Source organism: Camellia sinensis, chromosome 2 (assembly GCF_055761805.1).
Source record: "Camellia sinensis isolate YWXY chromosome 2, ASM5576180v1, whole genome shotgun sequence".
NCBI lineage: Eukaryota > Viridiplantae > Streptophyta > Magnoliopsida > Ericales > Theaceae > Camellia > Camellia sinensis.
In genome coordinates, this window is record NC_138962.1 from 27,774,151 (window position 1) to 27,783,629 (window position 9,479).

At 33.9% G+C, this 9,479-nt stretch overlaps 2 protein-coding genes across 3 annotated transcripts; both read left to right on the forward strand.

Moving 5' to 3' along the window:
- Positions 1-2,481: 2,481 nt before the first annotated feature.
- LOC114267929 (protein DETOXIFICATION 33) lies at positions 2,482-8,358 on the forward strand. Of its 2 annotated transcripts, none has more exons than XM_028209024.2 (8): positions 2,482-2,616; positions 3,375-5,533; positions 5,951-6,492; positions 6,572-6,658; positions 6,826-6,882; positions 7,235-7,473; positions 7,582-7,787; positions 8,080-8,358. In XM_028209024.2, exons 2-8 carry the CDS (start codon positions 5,318-5,320, stop codon positions 8,170-8,172), a joined length of 1,440 nt encoding a protein of 479 aa, XP_028064825.2. In that variant the 5' UTR covers positions 2,482-2,616; positions 3,375-5,317; the 3' UTR covers positions 8,173-8,358. The 2 variants fall into 2 exon arrangements, with proteins under 2 accessions (XP_028064825.2, XP_028064826.2); XM_028209025.2 differs by having other exon boundaries at positions 5,955-6,492.
- On the forward strand, positions 3,460-4,080 carry LOC114267930 (uncharacterized). Its single transcript, XM_028209028.2, has one exon. The coding sequence runs from the start codon at positions 3,460-3,462 to the stop codon at positions 4,078-4,080; it is 621 nt and encodes a 206-aa protein (XP_028064829.2).
- Positions 8,359-9,479: the final 1,121 nt, after the last annotated feature.

A 9,479-nucleotide genomic window follows, 5' to 3' on the forward strand; every position in this document is an offset into this window, starting at 1 on the left:
AAAATGATTTATCTCCCTAATTTTGCTCCCCCAATTCCACATGTGGAATTAGGATGGTTAAAGATGAGAGAGAGGAGTGTGGGACTGCTTCAAATTGGGAGTGGAATTGGGGAGCCTCAATTAGGGGATGTAGCGGGACTGAAAGTTTATTAAAAAATAGACCACATTCCTTGTTTGCATTTTTGTTTTAGATTAATGTTTGGTGGTCCGAAAATATGGGGCTCGAAAATGGCAAAATGACGTCATTTTACACCTAAAACGACGTCGTTTTGAGTGTTTCGAGCCACATTTTCGGGCCACCAACCATTGTTGTTTGTTTTAAAACAGTTTTGAAAGTTTGAAAATAGCTTTTTAAATATTTTCTGGAAAGTGTTGTTTTCTAAAAGTAATATCCAAAAACAGTATGGGAACAACAAAAAAAAAAGAAAAAAAAACAATATTGAATGAATAGGCTATATACCAAGCTGCTTTGATACCGATACCAGAACTTTGTGTGAAGCAAAGTCATGTCTTTCTTTTTTGTATACTCTATATGGTATAAAGGGGCAATTTGGCAATCCAGTTAAAAGTTAACTTTTAGTTTTTAACTCATTTTGGATCACACCACCTCTCATATTTTTTAGACACAAAAAGATAAAAAAAAGTCAACAAATAAGCTTTTAACTAATTTTTCAAATCACCCCAAATTTAGATGTGTCGTACCATATCTTGAGTTTATTCTATTATGTTGGTAGATAGATTTTCTTTGGTGCAAAGCAAAGATGTGAGAGACAACTAGGCAAGCCTCTCAAAGGACACTGACCAACCTTTGAAGCTTTTCTTATTGTTGTGAACACCATGGTTAGGTCAGGTATAGGCAGTGTTGTCAATATCGGGTGTTACGTATCATATTGCCCGTTAGGTACTAACTAGATTTTGATCTTATGATATTGTTATTTATTGATATATTAGCCAATAGTATTTATTGCATTATAATATCAGCTGATATATGATCGTCTCATATATTGATGGGAGATCAGCACACTTACTGACCTGTGTATGAGCATGACCAATCTTGGTTTTGTGTTGTGTATGCATCAAAAAAATTTAATCTTTTATCATCTCTCTAGAATCAGTCTCTGAAGAAAAACGACAATATTCTAAAGTTTTTAATTTTAAGTAAAGAAAATAATTTATAAATAGAATTTGTATATAAAAAATTTATTCTAAATAATTTAACAGTGACAGTTTTTAAATTATTAATTAAAATAGTGAAGATCTTGATTTGAAATGAAATAATCAAGTTCACGTTTTACCTAAACAGTATTATATCAGAATAATTATAAATAAATAGACATGGATGAATGGAAAGAATAATTCAATTGCACGACAAGTGGCTTGAAATTTCCAATCGGATGGCTATAAAATACTAAGTAAATTTTAGAAAGTCTTTAGTTGGATTCAAAAGCAGTCATGCATAACAGATCTTGAAGTTTTTGCCGTGTTCAATAATATTCATAAAATATATATTAAAGATTCGTTTGTATTTATATGAATTTAAAATGTATGAATGTCACATTAATTATTTAATAAAAAAAATTCAAATTAAGATTTGATTGTTTACTTATGAATTTTAAAATTAAATTATATGACTTTATCCTATTAAAATACGTTTCTTTTATTTCAACTTATAATAATTAATTTTTTAACATCTGGCATCAATTTTTTTTAATTTGAAATTTGCACAACTTTCCAAACAATCATAGTATCTAATTATAGGATTTTGTTAAAGTGTGCTTTTAGGACATATATTTAAAAGTGTTGTACATCTTTAGTGTAATAAAAAATATATAATTATTTTAAAGTTTGCTTAACATAGTTTAACAAAATGTATAATTATAATAAAAATGACTTGTTAACAAGTGTCTATAAAATCAAAAAAAAGAAAAGAAAAAAGAATTAGAGAAGACAAAATACTTCTCACTAAATTCAATATATATATTTTTATTTAATAAATTAATATGCATTTTAACACTTTTAACTTATTTTCACGGTACTTTCTAATTTTAAATAATATTCTAAAAATAAAATAAAATAAAGGTAGTGTTTGATTTATTTTTCAAAATTCAACTCTGTTTTTAAATCATGATTTAAATGAAATATGTTAATCAAACATATTTTTAAATTACAACTCAAAATTACTTTCAAAATTCTTCCCTTTTTTTTTATAATTATTATTCAATCAATCAATCATTTTTTTCTCTCATTTCTCCTCTCGTATTCTCTTACATTCTATACATCAATAAAAAAATAAATAAATAATTATTTTCAAAACTCATAACTAGATAATTTTTTTTTTCAAATTATTATTTAAAAATTTAAAATTTAAAATATAATTCTACGCTCCAATAATAATTTTTCCTTTAAAACTAAACTATACGGACCCAAAGAATCTTGTAACTGTTAAACAATTTTTAAATTAAATTATTCCTTTAAATACTCGAAATTCACATGAAAAAAATAAAATAAAATAAAAACGCGTGCTTTAACACCCAATAAAGTCTCTCCCTCTCTCTCTCTTCCCAGGCCATTCTCATCATCATCACCACCACAGATCTTCCCAATTTTACAGCGCAGGTCACTTCTCTCTCTCTCTCTCTCTCTCTCTCTCTCTCTCTCTATATATATATATATATATTTATATATAATTTGTATGTATGAATTCGTGGTAGACCTATTTGTATTTGTTAGTGGGATAGAAAACCTAATTTGTAATTGAAGTGGATGCATCTCAACGACACAACAACCCAATCGAATTCTTTTATTTATTTATTTATTGCAATTGATCGATCTTTCTCATGTTTTCAATCAAATCGACCCCTTTTGGTTGCTGAGAAACTGAGCAAAGAAAATTAAACGAAATTTTGTATTTGGGTCTTGTTGAGTCACCGACTTATGATCCATTCTTTGTTGTGAAGTATTCAAGGTTTCATTTTTTGCTTGTATTTAGCAAACGAATGTTTTGAGATTTTGGTTCAAATTTTAGTATGATCGTATCGTCGTATTTATCATTTCCATAACCATAAAAATTTTGGGTTTTGGGACAATTGATGGTCTATTGGAGGCTAGTTTATTCATTTTTGGTGCCTTTTGTTTTGGTTATAGTGCATCAAAATTGAATTTTTGTAGTTGGTGATTGATTTGTAATTTTATGTGAATATATCAGGTGCTTAAAGTTTTGGACAATTGATGATTTGTAATAGTGGGTTTTGGGCAATTGATGATATATCGGAGGCTAATTTATTCATTATTGTTGCCTTTGTTTTATTTCTAGTGGATCAAAATCGAATTTTTGTAGTTGATGATTGATTTGTAATTTCATGTGAATATGTCAGGTGCTTCAGGTTTTAGGGTTTGGGTATGAATAGTGGTTTTGGCCAATCAACTGGCCCTTCGTGTTCAGGCAATACTAGCAATGAAATGGGTGATTTTGAATGTAATATATGCTTTGAATTAGCTGAAGACCCAATAGTGACTCTCTGTGGCCACCTGTACTGTTGGCCCTGTCTTTATAGGTGGCTGCATATACACTCACATTCTCACGAGTGCCCGGTTTGTAAGGCCCTTATAGAGGAAGAGAAGTTGGTTCCAATATATGGAAGGGGCAAAACAAGTTCAGACCCGAGATTCAGATCAATTCCTGGAGAGGACATTCCTCATCGCCCTGCAGGCCAGAGGCCCGAAACAGCTCCTCCTCCTGCTCCAGATGCAAACTATTTCCGTCAAGAACAGGATGGAATTTTGGGAGGTTTTATGCCTAGGGGGGCTGCAAGGGTTGGGAATTTCACCTTGTCTGCTGCTTTTGGTGGTTTGATTCCGTCTTTAAACCTTCAGGTGCATGGATTTAATTATGCTAATGCATATGCTCCCCCCACTGGATTTCCCTATATGTTTCCTGGTTCATTTCATGGGGGTCATGCTCATGGATTTCATCATCATCACCATCATCATTCAAATCAAGGACAGCAGAGAGATTCATTTATGAAGATGTGGTTCTTCTTTGTTGGTGTTGCCACAATATTCTACCTTCTTTCGGCATAGGGATTTTATTTTGAAAGGTGGAAAATAGGCATATGGGAATAATAGTAATGCACCTGTATCTGTTATTTCAGTAAACATCTGATTGTGCTCAGAATGTGTATTTTTTTTTTTTACTAAGTGCTGTTAGAGCTTAATTGTTATATATTTCCCTGGGAAATAAATAATAATTAGCTTGTAAGTTTGTATGTTTTATCCACCCCCTCCTTTGTATTCTTTATCTGTCGAAGAATGATGCATAATTGCAATTAAATATTACCCAAATTTCATCGGATGTAATGGTTTCCAAAGGCAAACATCTTTTTGGTGTCTTGTAGGATTACATTGGTTTACTGTTGTGTCAATTGGCATACTATGTGTTGATATATCAATTTCATTGGTTTTCATACTTTTTGTAGTTGGCTTTTAACCAAGTACACTTTATGTTTACTGAATGTAAGTGTTCTGTGGCTTGAGTTAGAACATTGTGACATTCTTGTACACGGTTGTCACTTCTCCATTTTGGTTTATTAGTGGCTCAGATATTTGGTCAACAAAATTTAGAGGAAATATTTTTTTGTGTGCGACTTGGAGGAAATGAAATTGGTTCACTGATGGAGGAAAGATCAGATTTTGCAAGTCCCGTCTTGCATTGAATGTTAAGAGCCATGACTGATCTGTTTATAGCGGATAGAATGTGCATTAACATGCAAGTCATGACTTGCAAATCATGACGAACAAGTCATGATTTGCAGTATGTTGGGATTTATTAAGAATTCAAAAAGGGCAAGTTGACTTCTGATGGGGGCCGTCTTAGCAATATCTGGATTTCTAAATACTAACCTTCACCAGCTTGCAGTTGGGTGCAGCCAACCTGTGCTGGAAATAGAAGTTGGTGGGGGTATGCAGAATTGACTTCTATTTGTTGCATGGTTCTTAGAGAATAAGTCGGCTGAGTTGGGAGCATGAAATCAAATAAAAAATGCCTTTCATCAAACATGATCTTGCCATTTGCCATTTGCCATTTGCCATATATGTAAAAATATATGCTTGAACTCCATGTCCAGTATAAGAAGCAACAACCTTCAAGTTTTTTGTTTTGTGAGATAACATGGGAAATTGGAATTCTTGAAGACATGATAACGCTGTTTGTAAAACTTGGGGGAGAGGGGGGGACATGTAACAGTACATTGTGAGAGAGAAGAATACGCAAAATTGTTCTCGGAAAATGGACCGAAGGCAGTTGGGAGTATAAAGACAGATGGCTGATCTTATGCGCAGGCAAAAGATAGGTGAGAGAAGCTGGAATGAATCAACGAAAATGTGGGAGATAGCAGGGCCTGCCATACTAACATCAGTGGCTCAGTTCTCTATTGGGTTTGTCACAGTTGCCTTTGTTGGTCATTTGGGAGGGCTTGAACTTGCTGCAGTCTCTGTTGTTCAGAATGTCATTGAAGGCTTTGTTTATGGAATTATGGTAAGGTAGTCCAATGCCATGTATGTAATGTTCTTGTACTACAATAATTTCTATAGCCTGTGTAATAATTCCATTTTAGCATCTTGCAAGTCCACTGTTTTGAATAATGCATCACTCTTTTTTTTATTTTTTATTTTTTATTTTTTGGGTAACAAGGGTATCTGGGACTTTGTCCCGACTTGTCGTGGATACATGCTCTTCCTGTCCCACATATACCGGGTATTAATTACAGGGCACAAGCCCTGAAGGACACCAAGGGAATCAAACACTTCACAGGATTTGAACTCTTATCATGACTCAACTTGGCACTCAACTAATTTCTTGGGGTTAATGCATCTCTGTTTTGATTTAGCATCCTAACACCATACCTTAACATGGACTGAGTCTTTGGTTTTCTTGTAAATTTGTTGTACTTAGCTAGGAATGGGAAGTGCTCTTGAGACACTATGCGGTCAAGCCGTTGGTGCTAGACAATTCAACATGCTTGGAATCTACATGCAAAGATCATTCATTATCACTATAATCACAGCTTTGTTACTGACACCTGTTTATGTCTTCACATCACCTTTGCTAAAGCTGCTTCATCAAAGTAAAAGAATTTCAGAACTATCAGGGAAGTATGCTATATGGGTGATCCCTCAATTGTTTGCTTATGCCCTCAACTTTCCGATACAAAAATTCCTCCAAGCTCAAAGCAAAATCTGGGTAATGACCATAATTTCCATTGTAGCCTTGGCATTTCATGTTCTGTTGAGTTGGGTGCTCGTGACAAAGCTCAGGTATGGCCTTCTTGGTGCTGCCATAGCTGGGAACATCTCTTGGTGGCTAGTAGTTCTGGCCCAGATGGTCTATGTGGTTTCTGGTTTTTTCCCTGAATCTTGGACTGGCTTTTCTTCGTTGGCATTTAAATCTTGGGCTAGTTTCATAAAGCTTTCGCTTGTCTCAGCTGTACTGTTATGGTAAGCCCTCAGATTTCAAATGTGATATGAACCTGTTTTGAGATTTTACCATAAATATAACAATCGTAGTGTTTTGCAGCTTGGAGCTATGGTATTACACTCTGGTGATCCTTATGGTGGGCTGGTTAAAGAATCCTGAAATTGCAATAGATGCCATCTCAATCTGGTTAGTTATTTGTTATTTTTCTATTATCCAAGCAATTACAGGCGGGCTTCGAATTCTTCCCTGAAACGTTACTAAATTTCAGTGACTTGTGAGTAATCTTGCCCTTGATGGATCTTAGACCTTATTCTGATCTTCTCTTTGCGTTTGCTTTTGCGGTAATATGACAGCATGAACTTGCAACTCTGGACCCTGATGATTACACTGGGTTTCAATGCTGCAGTCAGGTAAGAGATTTCTCTTTTCCAATTATTCTAGAGTGGGATGATTTGTTGAGCAGTATAATTCTCATGATTTTATTTTTATATTCTAAATATTTTTTAATAATTCAGCATATATGCTAAATTTATTAGTTACAATCAAATTATCAGATTATATGCCACAAAACAAGTTAAAAACTTGCCTTACGAAAAATGGTTCTAATGCAAGAGTTTCCAATTAAAAAATCCCTGCAATTTTCATGGGCTAAAGTAAGCATAGAGTTCCTCAATGTTTGGTTACATAAAACAAAATAAATGAATAGCTTTCATTTGTTAAGCATTTCCCAATGTGTTTTCAGTTTTCTCAACTTCCTTTCAGTGTTCGAGTTTCGAATGAACTTGGAGCAGGATGTCCAACAGCTGCCAAATTCTCAGTTGCCGTGTCTGTTGTCACATCAACCTTTTTTGGGATTCTGTTCACAGCAGCAATTCTTGCAGCTAAGAGCTATTTTCCCAAAATGTTCACAGGAAAACATGAGGTTATAAGAGAGACATCAAAGCTGGGTTATTTTTTGGCTGCAACCATTCTCCTCAACAGTATCCAACCTGTTCTTCACGGTAGCACTTTTATTTTGTTTTTTACAAAGTTTAATTACTACTAATAAATAGAGGTTTTCTGTCATTTCCATCAATGCCATGACGTCAAGATCTCCTGTATAATTGCAGGGGTAGCTGTAGGTGCAGGCTGGCAGTTTTCAGTCGCATTGATAAACATTGGGTGCTACTATGTCTTCGGCCTTCCTTTTGGTGCCTTGCTTGGTTACAAATTCAAGCTTGGCATTGAAGGGATTTGGTCGGGGATGCTAGCTGGTTGTCTGCTTCAAACAGTTATTTTATTGCTGAATGTTTTCCGAACTAATTGGCGTAAAGAGGTCAGTGTATTAGGATTTATTGACAATCACATTATGACTAGATTGGGTATGGGAACAGGACCTAATTGAAAAGGGTGTAATATTTGAATTATACATGACCAGTTCGGATCTCAATTCAATCAAATCATTACACCAATTCTATCAGGATTACTCACAAGTCACATCTAATTATCCAGAGAAATTTTATTTGAAGTTTTTTATAGACATTTATTGCATTATCACTCCTATTTCAAAAGTAAATCACCTATGTTACTTTTAACAGAATAATGTGTGGTATATCTATCTGATGCAGGCAAGGCAAGCTGAAGAGCGTATCCGATCATATGGTTCCTCGCCGCTGCCCCAAAATGAAAGAGTGGGAATGGCGTTGATCAGTGAAAATTAAAGATGAAAGAAAATAGGGGGACTAAGCCTCCACAATTCTTTTACTATAGGAATAAATTGTTGCAACAGAGTTATGTTTCATTCTACGTTACCATTCAGAAAAGCTGGCACTGCAATTGTAGCTTGAGAATACTGTGCTTACACTCCTAAAGCTGCTGATGAATATGCAAAAAATTGTTCTTTTCTATTTCTTTTTTTATAGATGGAGATTATCCAGGTTCAATTCTTGTTGGTTCTTCACATCAAGAACCTAGATCTTTGACACATTCAGAGGAGAGACTTTTTTTTTCTTTTTGTTTTTTACTGGAAAGGTGCAATTGGAAGAGATCCAAAGCCGTTTCAATGTCTATATGGCGAGCATTTTACTGCTTAATTTTCTATCTTCAAAATAATGGAAATTTTCTTGGCTTGTAGAGATATGAACAAAAAGTTGCCTCTACTATTCTGGGTTGGCAGGATAAAAAAAAAATTCTCCATACATTTCAGGTTTACCTAAGACCCACCCTTTTTGACTCCCCCTCCCAAGTCTTTGTAAATCCTACGTCCCAAAGGGTCTGATTTGAAACAAACGCATGACACTGAACGTATGGCATATTCTTATTGTAAAATGATACATAACTGTAACATGCAGTGATGAAATTAGTATTTGAAATGAGACTTGTTAGAACAATGTGATAAAGACAACTCAACTGGTAGAGGTTGGTAAATTTTGTTAGTTTGTTACATTACGTATGCCATGACATGAGAATTCAGACCATGCAATGATTATATTCTGACTTAGATGATCAATGCACACAGAGTTTAATTTTTAGTAACTTTTTAATTTTTGACTAAAATATGAGGTAAAAAATAATTAATATGTTAAAAATAATTTTTTATTTTTTACGAAAAGATGTGCAAAAAGTAGAAAGAAAAAAAAAATATTTGACTTTTTAATATAAATTATAAGTTTTTTTTTTTTTTAAATAATTTTTTAACTTTTAGACCAAAAGTGTTGCATGGCAAACGAAGGTTTAGTATCATTTGCAATATTTTCTTGGCTGTTGACACCACATTAAGCTCAATATTTGTTCCAATTGAGGAAGCTTTTCCTACCCCCTCAAGTCCCAAGGTCAGCACCATAAGAAAATTGGCTAGATAAGCGCCTTAATATGTATTTTCTATTGGATATTGTCAACAAAATTAGTTGGTGGAGTACGCAAAGTCAGAATAGAGCATTCCACCAAACTCTGCTCTTTATTGTTTTCCTTTTGTTTTGCCATATAACAAGCAAGATTGATGAATAAAGCCAAAAAGTAACAGCCAAAT

Coding starts and splice junctions, on each gene's coding strand:
- LOC114267930 (XM_028209028.2), top strand. CDS start 3,460: ATGGGTGATTTTGAATGTAATATATGCTTTGAATTAGCTGAAGACCCA.
- LOC114267929 (XM_028209024.2), top strand. CDS start 5,318: ATGGCTGATCTTATGCGCAGGCAAAAGATAGGTGAGAGAAGCTGGAAT. Junction 6,659..6,825: donor ATAGATGCCATCTCAATCTG/GTTAGTTATTTG, acceptor GTAATATGACAG/CATGAACTTGCAACTCTGGA. Junction 6,883..7,234: donor GGTTTCAATGCTGCAGTCAG/GTAAGAGATTTC, acceptor ACTTCCTTTCAG/TGTTCGAGTTTCGAATGAAC.